This window comes from Odocoileus virginianus, unplaced genomic scaffold (genome assembly GCF_023699985.2).
Source record: "Odocoileus virginianus isolate 20LAN1187 ecotype Illinois unplaced genomic scaffold, Ovbor_1.2 Unplaced_Contig_6, whole genome shotgun sequence".
NCBI lineage: Eukaryota > Metazoa > Chordata > Mammalia > Artiodactyla > Cervidae > Odocoileus > Odocoileus virginianus.
Window position 1 is genome coordinate 1,571,954 of NW_027224323.1, and position 19,984 is coordinate 1,591,937.

The 19,984-nt window shown below is 55.5% G+C and overlaps 1 protein-coding gene and 1 long non-coding RNA gene across 4 annotated transcripts in view; one reads left to right on the forward strand and one right to left on the reverse strand.

The window, feature by feature from the left end:
- The window catches only part of LOC139033878 (uncharacterized), a 31,299-nt gene extending 27,364 nt beyond the window's left edge, over window positions 1–3,935 (reverse strand). Inside the window, exon 1 of the long non-coding RNA XR_011486365.1 lies at window positions 3,631–3,935. This is a non-coding gene — a long non-coding RNA (uncharacterized lncRNA). The remainder of the gene's footprint in view (window positions 1–3,630) is intronic.
- PRKX (protein kinase cAMP-dependent X-linked catalytic subunit) overlaps window positions 3,139–19,984 on the forward strand; it is a 57,296-nt gene continuing 40,450 nt past the window's right edge. The window contains exon 1 of one of the 3 annotated variants that reach the window (XM_070463784.1): window positions 3,139–3,664. In XM_070463784.1, coding sequence (XP_070319885.1) covers window positions 3,532–3,664 — 133 coding nt within the window. In that variant the 5' untranslated portion in view covers window positions 3,139–3,531. The remainder of the gene's footprint in view (window positions 3,665–19,984) is intronic. The other 2 variants (XM_070463783.1, XM_070463782.1) reach the window with 2 other exon arrangements.

A 19,984-nucleotide genomic window follows, 5' to 3' on the forward strand; every position in this document is an offset into this window, starting at 1 on the left:
TGGGGGGGGGGCGGCGGGTGGGGACGGCTCAGAAAGGTTCATTCGAGGCGTTTATAGTTGGGCCAGCCGAGCTGCAGCTGGTGAAGACTCCTGAGAGTCCCTGAACTACAAGGAGGTCCAACCAGTCCATCCTAAAGGAAATCAGTCCTGAATGTTCCTTGGAAGGACTGATGCTGAAGCTGAAACTCCAGTACTTCGGCAACCTGACTCGAAGAGCTGACTCATCTGAAAAGACCCTGATGCTGGGAGAGATTGAAGGCGGGAGGAGAAGGGAACGACAGGGGATGAGATGGTTGGATGTCATCAGCGACTCAATGGACATGAGTCTGAGTAAACTCCGGGAGTTGGTGATGGACAGGGAGTCCATGGGGTGGCAGAGTCGGACACGACTGGGCGAGGGACCAACAACCAGAGAAGCAGTGCCTGGCTGGTGTAAGTGGTATAGCTATAATCATAGGTGGCCTGAGACACAGTTCCACTAGGGAAAAAGAAAACAAAAAGTATCCTTGTGTGTCTGAAATTTGAACGTATCTGATCATCTTGCATTTCTTTCCCCAAATCTTCCCTGGTGTGTTTAAACCAGCTCCCGTGCACATCGTTGGCTTGCTCTATCATCTGCCTCTTAGTATTTTTAAAAATAGTCCTTTTGAAATAATTAAAGATTTATCAGGGATTTCCCTGGTGGTCCAGTGGTCAAGACTCTGTGCTCCCAATGCAGGGGACCAGGGTTCGATCCCTGGTCACGAAACTAGATCCCACATGCTGCAACTAGGACCTGGAGCAGCCTAATAAATTAAAAAAAAAAAAAGAAAAAAACATTTATCTGAAGCAGCCAAGAAACCCTCAAGGGAGGTCCCCGTGGAGCTCCACGCCTTCCCCACTGTGCGCATCTTTGCAACATCACTTTTGTCCAACAAGGCTGGGCTGGAAGTCACCCTGGTCCCGCTGATTACTCGCCAGATCTGTCTACCGCCTGCTGTGGATTAATGGGCATGGCACAGTCAGCTGAGCACCGGGTCAACTCCAGTTTTATTTTTTAGTGTAAAGTGATAGTCGCTCAGTTGTGTCCAACTCTTTGACAGCCCATGGACTATAGCCCACTAGGCTCCTGTGTCCATGGAATTCTCCAGGCAAGAATACCGGAGTGGGCTGTCATTCCCTTTTCCAGGGGATCTTCCCAACCCAGGGATTGAACCGTAGTTTCCCAGCTTGCAGGTGGATTCTTTACCATCTGAGCCACCAGTCATTCAGTCGTGGCTGACTCTTTGCCAGCTATGGACTCTTTGCCGCCAGGCTCCTCTGTCCATGGGCTTTTCCAGGCAAGAATACTGGAGTGGGTTGCCATTCCCTTCTCCAGGGGATCTTTCCAACCCAGGAATCAAACCCATGTCTCCTACAATGCAGACAGATTCTTTACCAACTGAGCTATAAGGGAATGCCAAGGGATCAACCTTGGGAAGCTCTTAGAAAAAGTTATTTTTTAAACTTTGAACCACGCCCTCGGGCTCCTGGGTCGGTGACACCTCTCACGCCCAGTCTCCCAGAGGAGCTTGGCAGGGACTCCACCCTTGGGGTGCCTCGGGATGTGGAGGCTGAGTGCGCACCTCCCCCTATGAGCACTTGCTCTCACTTGCTCCTTGGAAGAAAAGCAATGACAAAACCTAGACATGAAGCCAAAAGCAGAGACATTACTTTGCCTGGAAAGGTCCATACAGTCAAAGCTATGGTGTTTTCAGTAGTCATGTACAGATGTGGGAGCTGGACGATAAAAAAGGGCTGAGCAACAAACAATTGATGCTTTGGAGTTGTGCTGGAGAAGACTCCTGAGAGTCCCTGGGACTGCAAGGAGATCCAACCAGTCCATTCTAAAGGAGATCAGTCCTGGGTGTTCACTGGAAGGACTGATGTTGAGGCTGACACTCCAATCCTTTGGCCACCTGATGCGAAGAGCTGACTCAGTTGAAAAGAGCCTGATGCTGGGAAAGATTGAGGGCGGGAGGAGAAGGGACAACAGAGGATCAGATGGTCGGATGGCATCACCGACTCGATGGACATGAGTTTGAGTAAACTCCGGGAGTTGGTGATGGACAGGGAGGCCTGGCGCGGACAGGGGTCGCGCGGGTAGGGGATGGGGGAGTGGTACCCAGTGTGTGGGCCGGGCGGAGGCGGGGCGTAGCGGACGCGAGCAGCGGCGGAGGCGGGGCTTAGCAGCGGGCAGATGAAGGGGCGTGGAGAAAGGGGCGTGGCGGAGGCGGGGCTTAGCGGAGACTTGCCGGAGGTGGGGAGTAGTGGAGGCGCAGAGGAGGCGGGGCCTAGCGGAGGCGCGGCGTGGCGGAGGCGTAGCATAGCAGAGCGCAGAAAAGGGACGGGGCTCGGCGGAGGCGCGGCTTAGCGGAGGCGTGGCGGAGACGGGCCTTAGGCGAGCGCGGAGAGGGGACAGGGGCTAGCGAAGGCGGGGCTAGCCGAGGTGGGGCGGGCCATAACAACGTAAGTAGGAAGGGGCGTGGTTAACGGGGGCGTGGCTAGCAGAGACGGGCCGTGACCGAACGCAGAGGGAGGCGGGGCTGGCAGGGGCGTGGCCAGCGGTGGTGGGGCGGGGCGGAGGCGGGCCATAGCCGAACGTAGAGTAGGAAGGGGCGTGGCCAGCGGAGGCGGGGCCGCGCCCGAACCGCGCGCACAGGGTCGGCGACGGGGAGGGTGGGCAGTGAAGGTCGGTAGCCGAACGCAGAGGGGTCGTGGCTTAGCGGAGGTGTGGCCAGTTGAGGCGGGGCTAGAGGAGGCGGGCCAGAGCCGAGCGTACAGTAAGAAGGGGCGGGGCTTAGAGGAGGCGTTGCCAGCAGAGGCGTGGCCGTCTGAGACGGGCCGTAACCGAGGGCACAGGGGGCGGGGCTTAGAAGGGCGTTGTCAGCAGAGGAGGGACCAGTGGGGCGTGGCCAGCGTAGGAGGGACAAGCGGAGGCGGGGCGTAGCCGAACGTAGCGTAAGAAGGGGCGTGGCCAGCGGGGGCGGTACCAGCTGAGGCGTGGCGTAGCTGAACTTAGAGTAGGAAGGGGCGTGGCCAGCGGAGGCGGGCCCACGCCCGAGCCGCGCGCGCAGGGTCGGGGCCGGCGCCCGGGGCGGGCGCAGGGAGCGCGCTCGCGGCCCCGCCCAACCCGCTTCCGCCGGCTCTTCCCTCCCTCGGAGCAGCGCGCTCGCTGCGGTCGGCGTTAGGGGCGGCGCACGCGGGCCCCGAGGAATGCACGCGCAGCCCGGCGCCCGTGGCCTCCGGGACCCCGCCTCGCCGCCGCCGTCGCCGCGCACCCGAGCCGCGCCTCCGCAGGCCGCGGGCTGCTCTCTCCAGCGGTCCCTGCACTGAGCGCCGCGCCGCGCCTTTGTCCCCGGCGCGCTCGGCCGTCCCCCGGGACGCGCATGGCGGGGCCCGGCTGATGCCGCCGCCTCCGCGCCGCCCTCCGAGGCTGCGTCCGCAAGAGCCCGGCCCCGCGCGGACCCCTCCCCGCGCCCCGCGCCCCCCCGGGACCTCTGCGCGCCCCACATGGAGGCGCGCGCGCTGGCCGAGGCGGACGCCGCCGGCCCCAGAGAAAGACCCGCGGAGCCCACCGCGGACGCTCCCGAGCCCGAGCCGCTCACCTACCGGCCGGAAGATTTCCACATGCGGGCCACCGTGGGTGAGTTCCGTGCGCCGCCGCCGTCCCCGGAGGGTACTCGGGCCCGCACAAAGGGGTCGCGTGCGCTCGCCTCCCCAGCGCCGGCTCCCGGGACGCGCCCTTCTGGCGCGGTCCCTCCCCGCCTCCCTCCGCGGGAGTCCCCGAGCGCCCCTACACTTGGAGGGCTTCTCCCGCGACTCCCCTGGTCCTGGAGAGCCTTCCCTCTCTCCCGACCGTCCAAACTCTCTTTATTTACATCTCTTCCCCACCCGCCAGAGTCCCCCAGCAACCTTCCCCTTGTCTGGACTGCCCCCAACTTCCCGAGCGCTCCTTGATTTAGAACCCCCTCCCCCTGTCCTTAAGAGCCAACCCACCGGAAAGACCTCTCCGGATCTTTCAAAGTCTCTTCATTGCGATTTCCCGGCCGGTACCCCCCGCCCCCCCCCCCCCCCACCTGCCAGCAACCATCCCCTTCTCTGGACTGTCGCCCCCCACCCCTCCCCAGCGCTCCTAGGTTTAGAAGGTTCCCCCCCCAACCCCGGCCCCTGAGGTCTCGTCTCCCCACCTGCGGGCACTCTCTCTCGATCTTTCAAAGTCTCTTTATTGAGATCCGCTCCCCACCCTCCCACCCACCCCCCCGCGCGGTCTTCCTCAGCAACCATCTCGTGTCTGGCCGCCCCCACCCCCCACCCCGACGTCACAAAGCCTGCCGGGGATCACTTCACACTGGTGGGCTCGCGCGGGCCCTCCCCACCCCGCCCCCTACCCGGGCCGGACTCTTGGGCGCACTGGCAGCTTCCTTGGAGACACCTGCCGACCTCACCTCGGTCAGTCTCCCCTTCCCCTGCCCAGCGGCAGGATGCTCCCGCTTGGACTTTAGAATTCTGGGGTGTCCCGTGGCGTTCTGGGGGGAGGTTCCTTACATCGCAGTTCTTTTCCTGTGTGCATTTGAACATCTTGGGGTGGCCCATGGAGTTTTGGGGGGCAGTGGACGGCATTGGAGGTAGATGACAGCAGACTACACGTTTCGTTGCATCCTGCTCCTTTTCCTGTGTGCATTTGAAACTTGGCTTTTTTTTTTTTTAAATGCAACACTAACTTTACACCTCTACCTTTGTACCTGACCACTCCTACACAACTGAATAGGTCAAGTTTCCCGGTCCCTGGGCGCCTGGGTTGGTTTCTGGAGTCCGCCTCCGAGTGGTTAGAATGTCCCAACCCCACAAGGGTGCTTCATCCAGCCCCCGGGGCTCAAGGCAGCCTGTGACTTCTTGACCACTCGTTGTTGCTAAGGGCCTTGTGCCAGCCTGTCTGTCTTTTGCCTTTTTCATACTGTTGTGGGGTTGTGGAGAGACGGGAATACCGGAGTGGTTGGCCAGTGAAGGACAGGGGAGCCAGGTGTGCTGCAGTCCGTGGGGTCCCAAAGAGTCAGACATGACTTAGCAACAACCATCACTACCCTCTTTTTTCAAGGGAGGAAGCATGGAGTTCAGGATCATGCTTGAGGCATCATAAGACCAAAGGGCACAGCCAGGGTGGCCTTGAAACTTCCCCTTTTTTTCTGTAACCTCTTGCCTGTGTGTAGTCAGTTGTGAGGGAAGGGTCCCCAAGAAACCTGATTTGGGTCAGAGTGAGTGGATGGCATCCTCCGTCTGTCCTGCCGTTCACCTCCTCTCCTTGTCTGCCCAGTTCTCTTCCTCCTTCCATCCACTCTGTCTCTGCCTGTCTTCCCTTTCCTGTCTCTTTCGGTCCCTCCTTCTCAATGTCATCTCTCTCCCGTTTCTGTCTCTCTGTGTCTCTCAGCTTCTCTGTCTCTCTCTTCCTCCCTCTGGGGCACTCCACTGGGCTGATTTAAGAAGCTGCCCGGGTTTTTGTGTTGTTTTTTTTTTTGCAGGGTAGCAGAGGAGGTGAGAAACCCCAGACCCGGGGCAGCCACACCCCCCCCCCCCCCCCCAGCTGTAAAGTGCACATCAGCAATGGAAAGTTGGTGGAGGCCCCGCTGGCCCCTTGGCACACAGCTCTGGCAATTGGATCTGTTTGGGGGCACTGAAGCCAGTCTCTCCTGAAAGATGCCAGGGCGTCGGGCGGGGCCCCCCCCCCGGGGGGGGGGGTGCAGATGGGTGGGCTGCGGGCTTGACGTCACCTGGTGTCTGCAGCATCCTGGGGACACTCTGGATGCTTGCCTGGTGGGCATGGGGAGCCCCGGTGAGTCATCTGGTCCTTAAAAAGAGATCGTCACTGCCTCTGGGGACGGAGCGGGGCCAGGTAGGGTAAGACGAGCTCTCTTTGCCTTTCTTAGTGAAGAAGATGCTTACGCTTGAAGGATAACTTCCTGTGGGCTCCAAGGGTATGAAGGGAGAGCCAGGTCATCCATATTTAGGATGTTGGACTAGGTCAGGGGTGGGACCAAGGCGGGGCGTGGGGTGGGGGTGGTGTGTGTGTGTGTCTGTGTCTGTGTCTGTGTGTGTGTGTCTGTGTCTGTGTGTGTGTGTGGCTTTGAAGCTTTGCTGACTTTTATTTATTTTTTTATTGAAGGATAATTGCTTTACAGAATTTCGTTGTTTTCTGTCAAACCTCAACATGAATCAGCCATTGGTATACTGCTGACTTTTTCTTTCTAAGTCACATTTGTTTTGAAATCACCTTTTGCCAAGACCTTTTTCTTTACTGTTAAAAGATTCAAGTGAGAATCTTTCAACATTATAATGAGGCAAACTGCACTGCCCGAGGTGCTAAGAAACTCAGAACAGGCTTGAAGAAGTCCTAAAGCCTCCGGAGGTGTCACAGTTTCCAGTAACTTTATATCATAAGGTGTCCCGAGCAAAAGCGAGAGGCTGCCTGCCGTTAGCATGCAGTCCAGACTAGCCTGCTGTCTCTTCATGCTAAGGTTCCACTCGGGGAATCTGCAGTTTCCCTTTTCACTGCTTACCAACCCATGCCTCACCAGCCCCCATCACACACAGGCACCCCCAGTATCTGTAAACTGTCTGTCCGCACTCTTCCAGCTGAGGGAGGCCTTTCTGCATGACGTTAAAGGAACCCACACGCAAAGCACAAAGCAAAGTAACCGCTCCCGCAAGCCTCTCAGCCTTTCTTATTGCAGGCCCCACCCCCTCGGAAACTTCCAGAATGAGTCAGGGTGGCCGGACCTGTCCCCCAGCCTGAATGTGTCACTCGCCCTGTTGTGTCCGACTCTGCAACCCCATGGACTGTAGACCCGCCAGGCTACTGTGTCCATGGGGATTCTCCAGGCCAGAGTACTGCAGTGAGTTGCCACTCCCTTCTCCAGGGGGATCTTCCCAACCCAGGGATCGAACCTGGGTCTCCTGCATTGGCAGGCGGATTCTTGACCAACGGAGCCAGCACCCTGAAAGCTGTCTTAGAGTCCTGGCCTCACACAGTCAGGCATTTGCATCAGGTCCCACGTCCACTCTAGTGGGTGAGCTCTTCTGTTTTCTTACCAACACACATTTTTTTCTTTCATCATTTCCTTTTGCCTGTGAGCTGAGCCCCAGGGGGAGTGACCTGTGGGACCGATTTGCTGACTCACCATCCTCCAGGGATGGTTGTGATGACGTTTGATCTCTTATCGCAGGTGGGCACAGGTGTGCTTCTGCCTGATTTAGCAAAAAAAAAAAAGGGGGACCAGGGCTTGTCAGATGGTGGGACACCCCCCTCTGCCCCCCAGCCTCCCCACTGTTGGGCGGAGGGACCATGACCTCAGAAGCCGGCTGGAAGCAGACGGCCCAGTTTGTGGGGAATCCACGACACCTTGGAGGACTAGACTAAGGAAAGTCAGTGAGCAGTAAGTGATCAGATGCTCTTGTTCTGTGCTCCTGGATAAACCCTCTCTGGGAAAACTGTCTGGAATTGTTGACTAGTTCTCCACGAATTCAAACAGCTGGGAAGAACGCTTGGCTTGTGTTGGTGAAAAATCTCAGAAAGGGCATTTTTCTTTATTCATTTTTAAAATGTGTATTTACTTGGCAGCGCCAAGTCTTAGCTGTGGCACGTGGGATCAGGTCCCCCGACCAGGGAGCGAACCTGGGCCCCCCTGCATTGGGAGTGTGGCGTCTTATCCACGGGACCACCATGGAAGTCCATGAAGGGTATTTTTAAAAGGGCTTGGGGCGGTGGGGGTGGGGTGGGGTGGGGTACCATCTTGGCTAAACTGACTTCCTGGATTGGAAGACTCAGGCTCAGTTACAGCAGGAATGGTTGGCAGCCACGCTGGATTTCTTGCCATGAGCACACACAGTGGTCCTGTTAAAAGAAATGTTTGAGAATTATACTAGATGCGCAGGGGATTCCGAAACCCTCACCGGGTCTCGTATATCAATCACAAAGCTTTCCTTCCTGTGACATCTTCGTTAGCTGTCACACGCTATCCACACCAGGAGGTCGGCTATACCTGTGGCTGTGTTTAAAGTAGATAACCAGCTAGGGCCTGCTGGACAGCTCAGGGAACTCTGCTCAGTGTCACGCGGCAGCCGGGATGGGAGGGGAGCTTGGGGGAGAAGGGATACGAGTGTGTGTATGGCTGAATCCCTTTGCTGTCCGCTTGGAACCATCACAACATTGTTAATCCGGTATGCTCCAGTGTAAAATAAAAAGCTTTTTATCTTATTTTTTTAGGAAACGAACCAGGATGTTGGAATGGGTTCCATATCCTGTTAAGAGAGCATAGCCCCAATCACTGTGCCCACTTTTCGTGGAAGCTCTTTTGAGTGTGTGAGATGGGTGTGTGTGTGTATATATATATATATATATATAAACCTGTGCAGTTTTATCCTGTGTGTCTGGCCAGCCCCCGTGGCCGAGATAGAGATCAAGGCACAAAACTCCTTCCCTGACCAGGAAATGTGCTCACGTCTGACTTTTTTTTCCTAGCGTCGCATCACGCTGTCAGAAAGCCCTGTGTTCTTACCTGATCTGGGAGGCCTTCCGTAGTGAATAATTAAACCCGTACTGTTCTCTCTTCCGATCGTTTTCCTCTCAGCTGCTCTGCCTGTTGGTTCCCCAGAATCGACCCTAATCTTGCTCCCTCCCACGCGGACTAGCTTCTGCTCCCAAACCACAACACAGACATAACCTCCGTGGCAGGCGGGATCCCGACGGGCGAGATTTCCCATGCTGCTGAATTGAGTCCTTGTCCGGGCAGTGTCGACAGGAGCCGCCATTAGCAGGGAATGTGGTTTCTTGTGCAAGGATACCCAGAAAAATCTGTTTGTGTTCACCTTTTAATCTTACTCACCTTGCGTGGGTGCGAAGGATAGTTTCATCCTGAGAGCGTCACGGCAACTTCGCAAGTTGGGTTAAAGACCAGAAAAGAATATTGCTTCTTACAGAAGTCCTGCAGGCTGTTTGTCCTCATTAAAAAAAAAAAAAAGCTTTATTTTATTTTTTACTTTTTGGCCATGCTGTGTGGCTTGTGGGATCTTAGTTCCGTGAGCCGGGGTCGAACCTGCACTCCCTGCGTTGGAAGCTTGGAGTCTTGACCCCTGGACCTCCAAGAAATCCCTGTCCCTTCTCAGTTTTTTAAAGATTGCAGTGACACTGATGTAACGTAAAAGGAGCTGTTTTCAAGGAAACCGTCCACTGGCCTTTTGCATATTCACAGAGTTGCGTGGCCCTCCTGTCTATGAGGTTCCAGAACATTTTTGTCCCCCGCAAAGGAGACTCTCTCGCAGCCATCCCCGCCCCCCACCCCAGCCATTTCTTGCTCTTGCAGCCGCTGAGAACCCCCTGTCTGCTGTCTATCTCCATGGTTTTGCCTGTTCCGTGTCATCGTCTTCACATAGCCTGTTTTCTCAGGTTCCATCTCTGCGGGGCTGGGGCCTTTGTAAACTTTTCATCCCCAAGGGTTGGGGTTCCCTCGGAGCTCAGCGGATAAAGAATTCTCCTGCCAATGCAGGAGACCCGGGTTCGATCCCTGGGTGGGGAAGATTCCCCTGGAGGAGGGCATGGCAGCCCACTCCAGGATTCTTGCCTGGTGTATCCCACAGATGGAGGAGTCCAGTGGGCTACAGTCCATGGGGTCGCCAAGAGTCAGACATGACTGAGTGAGTGATGCTTCCCTTTGCTTCAAGAGAACCTTGGGAGAGCAGAGGTGGAAGTTCCCTGCTCGGGAGAAAGGAGAGGAAAATTAACCTGAGGAAAGAAAATTATGGGAGGGGCAGGGCCATCCAGGAGTAGAAACGTGCATCGGAAAAGATTATCGTTCTTATTCTCCCTCGGGGAAAGAGGGACACAGGGATGCTCAAACAAGCCACCGGTACGTCCACACAAAACCCGTGGTCCTGGGTAGGCTAGAGCCCCGGCCACGGACACACAAAATCATGTCCCCTCATAAGCTCACAGTGGAACCTTACTTTGAAACAGGCTCTCTGCAGACGTGATGGAGTGAAGGGTCTGAGATGAGTTCCTCCTGGACGGGGGTGGCCCTAAACCCAGGGACAGGGTCCTTATAAGACACGGAAGAGGAGAGACAGGGACACAGAGGAGAAGCCACGTGGAGACGGAGGCGGAGACGGGAGGGAGGCGGCCACCAGCCCCGAGACTGTAGCCCAACAGGCTGCCTCTGTCCATGGCAAGAATACTGGAGTGGGCTGCTATTTCCTTCTGCAGGGAGATCTTCCCGACCCAGGGATCGAACCTGCATCCCTGACGTCTCCCGCGTGGGCAGGTGGAGTCTTTACCACGTAGTGCCACCTGGGGAAACCCCTTCAGAGGATGAGGCGTTCCCTCATTCACTGCTTGGCAGAGCTCCTTGGGGCAGAGTCTCCACCAGCTTCCCGTGTGGTTAGGCCAGCGGGTACCATCTTGAATCCATCCCAACCTCGATGGCTTGGTGGGCATGGGCCCACCAAGAGCACCAGCCATGGGGTATCTTGTCCGCAACACAGACCAGCTTCTCACGGTTCTGGAGGCTGGAAGGTCAAAGTCAGGGTGGCTGGATTTTGTTCCCCGAGAGGTTTCCTGGGTGGGCTTCTAGCGGTGTCCTTCGGTGCTGGCTAGTAGGAAGTGCTCCCGAGGATGCTAATCCCATGCTCGTGAATTCTTCTCAGCCTCATCCCGTCTCAGAGAGCCACCTCAAGTCACCATCTCGTTGTGTGTGTGTGTGGTGGTTGAACTTCCACCTGAGCGTTTTGAAGGGGCACGCACGTTCAGTCCGTAAGACCAGGGTTGACGTCTCCTGACGTGTTGACCTGCCTCCTCTTGAGGTCGAAGGTTGGCCTGCCTTTGGGGCTACAGGTGGCCGTCTCCGGCAGCTCTAGCACCTCTCCACGTCCTAGAATCCTTGCCGGAGCGCGTGTGTCCTGGGGCTGGGGACCCCTTCTGGGTCATCCGTGTGGATCAGGGCACGGCGGTGTGATGCTGGAGTCAGCCTCGCTTCTCGCGTGGGTACCACCCAGGAGGGCACGTCCGTCTCCAAGGAAAGGGCCAGAACAGCATGTGGCACAGACGTGACCATCCGCTCCCTGGGCGCGCTTGACCCTTGTAACCACCTTGTCCTTCGTGTAGGGGGGAGGGGAAAAAAAAAGCCTCATTCACCATTCTCAAGAAACCTTCCTCATTCGCTTTGGGCTTGACTCTGCGGGTCTTTCCTGATATTTTCCCCAAGTTTTCTTTTTTTGTTTAGACACCCACATCACCACCCTCACACCATTCGGAAACGTTTCCCTTTGTCCTCTTTTCGTTGACACAGCAAGTGTTTTTTCTTGCCGGGAAGAACCAGGCAATACCGGGAAAAAGCAAGGTTCACTTTTTGGGGAGCTCCGGTCCCGAGGAAGACCACGGGCATCTCCCTGGATTTTCACGGAGGTCTCTGGGAGAAAAGGGGGCCGACCGGGGCATTTTGGGGTGTCCTCCCCGGACGCTCAGGATGTGAGCTGATCGGGGTTTGCAGTGACAGCACGTGGCTCCTGGTTTGGCAGATGGCTGTGTCCACAGGTCCTCCATTGGCTGCGTGTCTGCAGAGAGAGAGAGAGAGAGAGAAGAAGGAAGTGTCATCTCTGGGGTTTCCTCTTCTGATGGGCCCTCTTGGATCAGGGTCCTTAAGACATCCTCACTCCTTAGAGGTTTCATCTCCACTTACCGTCCCACCAGGACGCTGGGTCGTCTCAGGCTCTCTACGACCCCATGGACTGTAGCCCACCAGGCTCCTCTGTCCGTGGGATTCTCCAGGCAAGAATACTAGAGTGGGTCACCATGCCCTCCTCCAGGGGATCTTTCTGACCCAGGGGTGGAACCCAAGTCTCCCACATTGCAGGCGGATTCTTTACCAGCTGAGAAGGGAAGCCCAAGAATACTGGAGTGGGTAGCCTATCCCTTCTCCAGGGGATCTTCCCGACCCAGGGATCGAACCTGGGTCTCCCGCATTGCAGGTGGATTCTTTACCATCTCAGCCACCAGGGAATGCCTTGGGACAATTTAAGACCCGTCACAGCCGAATAAATAAATACTGGGGGAAAAAAAGTTCTTCCTAATTACAAATGAGAAACGCGATGAGCAACAGATGGGGCTGGAAGTGGGCGAGTGTGCGCAGTGGGGAAGGTATCCGTGACCACTTGAGGCTCAGGCGGTTCCGGGGTGTCCACCACTAATCACCGCCTCCACCAGGCCCGCCCCTCCCTGATGCCGGACAGGCAGAACCAGTTCTGAGTGTTACAGGATGGCCCCAGGCCCAGGACTGCTCCTGGATAAGCTGCAAAAGCTTCCCTTCTGAGGAGGAGCTTCTGGCTCCGGCATGCGCCTTTAGACATGCAGCTCTGAGCCACGGGTCTCGGAGTGGGGACGTCGGGTGGGCAGCCGCGTGGAATCCCGGAAACCAAGCTCGTATCCACCCGGGCGAGGGAGATGCGGGTGATGGAGGGGGGAGGCTTATTCGCAAGGAGCCTTTAGACTGTTGCTTGATTTGACATCACGAGTCCAGTTACCTCCCTTTTTTTGGTAAGCTTTGTTCAGTCGGGAAGTCCTCTCTGACTCTTTGATACCCCGTCGTGGACTGCAGCACGCCAGGCTTCCTGGTGCTTCACTGTCTCCCCGAGTTTACTTAAACTTACGTCCATCGGTAAACTGGTCAGGCTGTTTTATTTTCTCTGAGGTTACCCTTTGAAGAATAACAAGACCAACACTACAGATACTTATGCGTTTGTGTCAATTGCTCAGTCGTGTTCCACTCTTTGCGACCTCAAGGACCGTAGCCTGCCAGGCTCCTCTGTCCAAGGGATTCTCTAGGCATTCCCTTCTGTATGGGATCTTCCCTACCCAGGGATCGAACCCCAGTCTCCTGCCTTTGCAGGCGGATTCCTTATGGTCTGAGCCACCAGACAAATTAATGAATGCTTGTAAGCTACTCCTGATTGCAGAAGGAGCCTTCCCCACCTTTCATGGCTGGGATCGCCGATGCTATGGTGGATTGGGTAGACAGAATACTGCATCTTTTGCTAAACTCCTGAAGCTGAAGCCCCAATACTTCAGCCACCTGGTGTGAAGAACTGACTCATTGGAAAAGACGCTGTTGCTGGGAAAGATTGAAGGCGGGAGAAAGGGATGACTGAGGATGAGATGGTCAGATGGCATCACCGACTCCATGGACGTGAGTTTGGGTAAACTCCGGGCGTTGGTGATGGACAAGGAGGCCTGGCGTGCTGCGGTTCATAGGGTCGCAAAGAGTCAGATACAACTGAACTGAACTGAAGAGACATTTCTAAGTATGAAGTGAGGAAGGATCAGCAGGTACATGCTTGACTTTATCTTATAATCTGTAAACAGTACATTAGAATATGTGAGTGCAACACCCCTTTTCCAAAGAAAGACCTGAGAGAAAAGTAGCAATAAAGTCATGATTGCGAGTCATCAATCAGATGAAATAATTCAGTTGAAGCGTATCTCTTTCCAAGACATGGGGACTAGGCAGGTGGTCAGGAAGGAAATACGATGTGCTTTTAGCTTTGTGTGAGAAATGGTGTTCACTTCCGTGTTGCTGAACGTAGCTGGGTTTCTGCTGGTCTCTGAATTCTCTCCAGGTGATTCGTGTGGACACTTGCTTGATGAGGCAGCTCATCGCAGGCGGCGGGGTTTGGAGGGAAGCCTCCCTGGGGTTCCTGTGATGAGGCAGAGGATGACTTGGACGGATGGCTTCCCCCTGCTGGCTCCTTCTCTGGGGAGCCTCTTCTCGGAACGAAGGAGCCAGCACATCTGAGGCTGGGTGTGGCCAGCGGGGCTCTGGCTGCAGAGAAAGCCGGCCTTTGTCGTGGTGAGGGCGCCCGGAGTCTGAGTCTGGAGGTGAGGGCGCCCGGAGTCTGAGTCTGGAGGTGAGGGCGCCCGGAGTCTGAGTCTGGAGGTGAGGGCGCCCGGAGTCTGAGTCTGGAGGTGAGGGCGCCCGGAGTCTGAGTCTGGAGGTGAGGGCGCCCGGAGTCTGAGTGTGGACGGACAGACGGAAGCAGGGCTCTGTGACCCTGGATGTGGGTCTGTGCATGTGTGTGTGTGTGTGCGCGCCCGTGCACGCACGCTTAGCCCTGGGGCTTGCAGGAAGCGGGGAGGAGGTGGACAGGGAACCAGCTGATGTTTGGGGGCAATTCCCTCCCCCCCTCAAAAAAAAATTACTTAGTTCAGGTTGAAAACTGGAGCTTGGAGTCTAAAGTAAACTCAAGTGTTAATTTCCTCAGTCGTGTCCGACTCCCTGCGACCCCATGAACTGCAGCACGCCAGGCCTCCCTGTCCATCACCAGCTCCCGGAGCTTGCTCAAACTCATGTCCATCGAGTCGGTGATGCCATCCAACCATCTCATCCTCTGTTGTCCCCTTCTCCTCCCGCCTTCAATCTTTCCCAGCATCAGGGTCTTTTCCAATGAGTCAGCTCTTCCCATCAGGGCCTATTGTATAACGCAGGGAACTCTGCTCAATACTGTGTGATAACCTTATGGTCACCAGGGGGAAGGATGGTGGAAGGGATAGTTGGGGAGTCTGGGATGGACATGGACACAGTGCTGTATTTAAAATGGGAAACTATCTCAAATTTCATCTTTGGGAAATTCTGCTTGAGTGATAGTTTCCACTTATCCTTGACATGTTCATAAAAAAAAAAAAAGCAAATTTCCCATTATAAAAAAACAAACCCACCAAGGAATCAGGATTATGTGGATCCTTGAATGGAAATAGTTCCTGTTGGGATGTGATTTTACTCACAAAGACATTCATTTGGTTGATCCTCAGAAAGATTAGCTTTTTTTTTTTTGGTAACAGATTCTGGGGTATTTGTTGTATCGACTCAGTAGCTTTATTCCTATTTTATTCCTAGTTTTTTTTAAGGACTTTGCATAGTGTTCTCCCAGAAGCCTGTTTCTAAGAGGTGTCCACTTCGGGACAATTGCATGGCTTCCTTAAAAGCAAAAGCAAAAATGCAGGGACTGACAGCTTTCAATATCACCTTTAGGATCGCCATCTGGCACCTGGGATGCTGTTCACGGTCGGGCGTGAGGTTGGGTGGACCTGGCTCTTGACCTCCTGAGTAAGGTGTGCCTTTGGCCAAGAGGAATCCAACTTCTTTTAATTGTCCAGTGATTTCGTGTGCTTTTGTTTCTGCCCACACGAGTGGGGGCATACACCCGTATACGTAGGAAGGTTTCTGCCCAAGGGGCGGGGGAGAACCCTTCTGGCTGTTGAAAACACTCCGGTCCTTTGCATGCTGACAAATAACTCTGGACGAAACCTGAGACCCGCTGCCGCTTGGGACGGGGAAAGCCATCCCCTGCTCTGGGACTCTGTGCCTGGCCTGCCTGTTGAGTCAGGACGCAGGTCGTTCCCACCTGGGCAGGTAGTGCCCAGGTGTGTGTGTGTGTGAAAGTCGCCCGGTCGTGTCCGACTCTCTGCAACCCCGTAGACTGCATAGTCCATGGGATTGCCCAGGCCAGAATCCTGGAGTGGGTAGCCTTTCCCTCCTCCGGGGGGATCTTCCCCACCCAGGGATTGAACCCGGTCTCCCGCTTTGCAGGTGGATTCTTTACCAGCTGAGCCCCCACGGAAGTTCCCAGGCAGACAGTCCCAAACCTGCCCCGGAGGTGGTTTGTACTTGTCCCTTTAGAACGTCTTAGTTGGGAAGCAGCGTGACCTCTGACGGTCGGGGCTCCTGGCTGCTGCGTTCCCAGCCCAGAAGAGATGCCAGGGGATGGTGACCAACATCTCACAGTGACACGAGAGCGGAAGACTGCATTCGTGTAAAGTCAGGATGTCAGCCCAGCCCAGGAGCGACCCAGCACCGTTGAGAGCAGGTGGATTCTTGAAGGAAGGCAGGTTGACAGGCGGGCCGTGGAGACAGAGCGACCAGCCTTTACTAGGGCTCTTGGGGAACGGCTGGGGTGGTCCTAGGAGTGACAGACCCGCCTGCCACGCAGGAGACCTGGGCTCCATCCCTGGGTTGGGAGGGCCCCCTGGAGAAGGGAGTGGCAACCCACTCCCATGTCCTTGCCCGGAGAATCCCCACGGACAGAGGATCCTGGAGAGGGCTACAGTCCACGGGGTCGCAGAGAGTCAGACGCGACTGAGCAGGTGAGCGCGTGTTTTCTCTCCACTTGAGGAATGGAGACGTGGTCTCTCGGCGGCTTTTTATCTGTTGCCGGCGTTGAACTTGACTTCCCCAAGTGGCTTGGCGTGGTGTCGCCCTTTGAAAACAGATCTCTGGCGTGTCCAGACTCTGCTCTGATCTGCCGTGCCTGGGCTTGCAGAACGGTGTGTGCCCTGGGTGATGGCTGTGCGCTCTGGCTCCTGCCGGGCCAGCCTCAGGCCTGCGGCGTTTGGACACACACCGCTGTTTGCTTTTCCTCATAGATGTGTGGATCCCGAGGGCTTGCCCAGAACACGGTTTGCGTGCATCGTGCAAAAATGAAGGGTGGGTGCTTACCCTAGTCCGGGGTCACAGACTAGGGGGACTTTTTTGTTTAATGTGCTGCAGCATCTTTTAAAAAAATTATTCATTTGTGTATTTATCTGACTGCACCAGGTCTTAGTTCTGGCATGCGAGCTCCTAGTCATATGGCATCTGGTTCCTGCTCTTTAGTTGTTAATGAGTGTCTGACACTTTGCGACCCCATGGACTGCAGCACTCCAGGCCTCCCTGTCCATCACCATCTCCTGGAGTTTGCTCAAACTCATGTCCACTGAGTCAGTGATGCCATCCAACCATCTCATCCTCTGTCTGTCCCCTTCTCCTCCTGCCTTCAATCTTTCCCAGCATCAGGGTCTTTTCCAATGAGTCAGCTCTTTGCATCAGGTGGCCAAAGTATTGGAGTTTCAGCTTCAACATCAGTCCTTCCAATGAATATTCAGGACTGATTTTCTTTAGGATGGATTGGTTGGATCTCCTTGTAGTCCAAGGAAATCTCAAGGGTCTTCCCTAACACCACAGTTCAAAAGCATCCATTCTTTAGCACTCAGCTTTCTTTATAATCCAACTCTCACATCCATACATGACCACTGGAAAAACCATAGCCTTGACTAGACGGACCTTTGTTGGCAAAAGTAATGTCTCTGCTTTTTAATATGCTGTCTAGGTTGGTCATAGCTTTTCTTCCAAGGAACAAGCGTCTTTTAATTTCATGGCTGCAGTCAGCATCCACAGTGGTTTCAGGCCCCAAGAAAAGAAAATCAGCCGTTATTTCCATTGTTTCCCCATCTATTTGCTATGAAGTGGTGGGACCAGATGCCGTGATCTTAGTTTTTTGAATGTTGGGTTTTAAGCCTTAGTTCCCTGACCAGGGATCAAAACTGCATGTGAGAAGGTGACGTCTCATCCGCTGAAACACCAGGGAAGTCCTTTTTCTCTCCTCCTTAACAGAAAAAGGCCAGCAACCTCACTGTGACTGGTACGTTGACAGCTGTCCAAGGCTTCGAGAGAGCAGAAGGCTTGAGATCCCGGAACAGACAAAGAATTCAGAGAACCTAAGTGACGATAAGAACCAAGAGGGGAACCTGAGAGGATTTTTTTTTGTTTTTAACAAGTCTCACTTTGACTAATATTTTCAGAGCAGTTTGACAAGATGCTGTGTTCATGAACAAAAGTAGGAAATGGCAGTAAAGTCACAGTCAGAGTTTTTGACAGGCTGCACGGACATGACAGAGGAGAAGGGGCTTATTCATCCTGGTGAATTTTGTTATCGTTCTGGAGCTGGGGGCTCCCAAAGGCACCACTTTCATCCACAGCTTTCTCTTATGGGCTTGAGGGGCTGTCCCCAAGGTGGTGTTTGTTGGGGGTCCGTCTCTCCCTGAACATCCAGGGGTCCCCTTGTGTTAGCTTCCTGGAGCTGTTGTTACAAACCATACTAACCAGATGGCTTAAAGCCACACCCATCCACTCTCCCCCAGCCCTGGAGACCAGACGTCTGAGGTCAAGGGTCCCAGGGCTGGGCTCCCTGCAGTGTCTTGGAGAGGGTCCTCCCCGCCTCTTCCAGCTTCTGGGGGCTCCAGGCGTCCGTCCCTGGGCTGGGCTCCCTGCAGTGTCTTGGGGAGGGTCCTCCCCGCCTCTTCCAGCTTCTGGGGGCTCCAGGCGTCCGTCCCTGGGCTGGGCTCCCTGCAGTGTCTTCAGGGAGGCTCCTCCCCGCCTCTTCCAGCTTCTGGGGGCTCCAGGCGTCCGTCCCTGGGCTGGGCTCCCTGCAGTGTCTTCAGGGAGGCTCCTCCCCGCCTCTTCCAGCTTCTGGGGGCTCCAGGCGTCCGTCCCTGGGCTGGTGGCCGCCTCCCTCCCGTCTCCGCCTCCATCTCCACGTGGCTTCTCCTCTGTGTCCCTGTCTCTCCTCTTCTGTGTCTTATAAGGACCCTGTCCTTGGGTTTAGGGCCACCCCCATCCAGGAGGGCCTCATCTCAGACCCTTCACTTCACAGTGTCTGCAAACACCTTCTTTCCAAGTAACTCCCCGTTCTAAATTCTGGGTGGGCACTGGCCAGGTGGTCCAGTGGCTAAGATTCGACGCTCCCGGCACAGGGGGCCTGGGTTCGATCCATGGTCCGGGAAGCAGTTGCCACATGCAGCTTGTAAGACCGTTTGCAGGCAGGTAAGGTGAAATAGTGTGTGTTGGTCGCTCAGTCCTGTCCAACTCTCTGCGGCCCCCTGGACTGTCGACCACCAGGCCCCTCTTCTCCAGGCAAGAATACTGGAGTGGGTAGCCGTGTCCCTTCTCAGGGGAATCTTCCTGACCCAGGGATCGAACTCCTGGGTCTCCTGCATGGCAGGTGGATTCTTTACCAGCTGAACCGAATTCAATAAATATTAGGGGAAAAAAAAAAAGGTTGCAGGCGGATATGAATCTTGTTTCGGGGACGAACATCCTTCCATCCACTGTATCCCACATCCTCCGCTTGTCCGGAGCCTCCGCACAGACTTGTCGCCAGCTTCTCCCCCAGAACAAAGCAACTCCGCAGACCCCTCTGGACACCCGCCCGGGTTCCCCTGTCTGCGAGGGGACCGTCAGGACCTTCTCAGATGCTTCAGCCACACCCTGTGGTCCTCCTTGCCCTGCCTCCCTCTGCCAACCCCATCCCCGCCTGTCCCCAAAGCAGCATTTTCTCTTTGAGTCTGCGAGGCCCTCTTTTTCGGTTCCTCCCTGCGGCCACAGGGAAATCTCTGAAACAAACGGAAAGCACACCAGAGCTCAGATCAGCCGGGCCACTTCCCTCCTCTCTGCCTCGTGACTTCCTGGAGCCCGTCTCCTGCACAGAACGTGATGGAAGGCTTTCAGAAGGCCTGTCCCTTCTCCAGCCCCGTTCCCTCTGCCCTCTTGAATCTCAGCTGTTGTCTGTGGCCGGCACCCTGTGTTGATTTCAACGAGACCGCAAGCTCCAGTCTTCTCCCTCCTCCCTGGAGTCGCTCAGTCGTGTCCGACTCTCTGCGACCCCATGGACCACAGCACGCCAGGCCTCCCTGTCCATCACCAGCTCCCGGAGTCCACCCAAACCCATGTCCATTGAGTCGGCGATGCCATCCAGCCATCTCATCCTCTGTCGTCCCCTTCCCCTCCCGCCTTCAATCTTTCCCAGCATCAGGGTCTTTTCCGATGGGTCCGTCCTTTGCATCAGGCGGCCAAAGGATTGGAGTTTCAGCATCAGTCCTTCCAGTGAATGTTCAGGACTCATTTGCTTTAGGACTGGCTTCCTCCAAAGACAGTGTCTTGGGACTTCCCTGGTGCTTCAGTGTTGAAGACTCCAGGCTCCCAGTGTAGGGGGGACGCAGGTTTCAGCCCTGGTCAGCTAACTACATCCCACACGCCATGACTGAACGTACTGCGTGCTGAAACTGAGATACAGAACAGCCAAATATAAGTCCTGCCTCCGGGAGGGCTTCCCTGGTGAC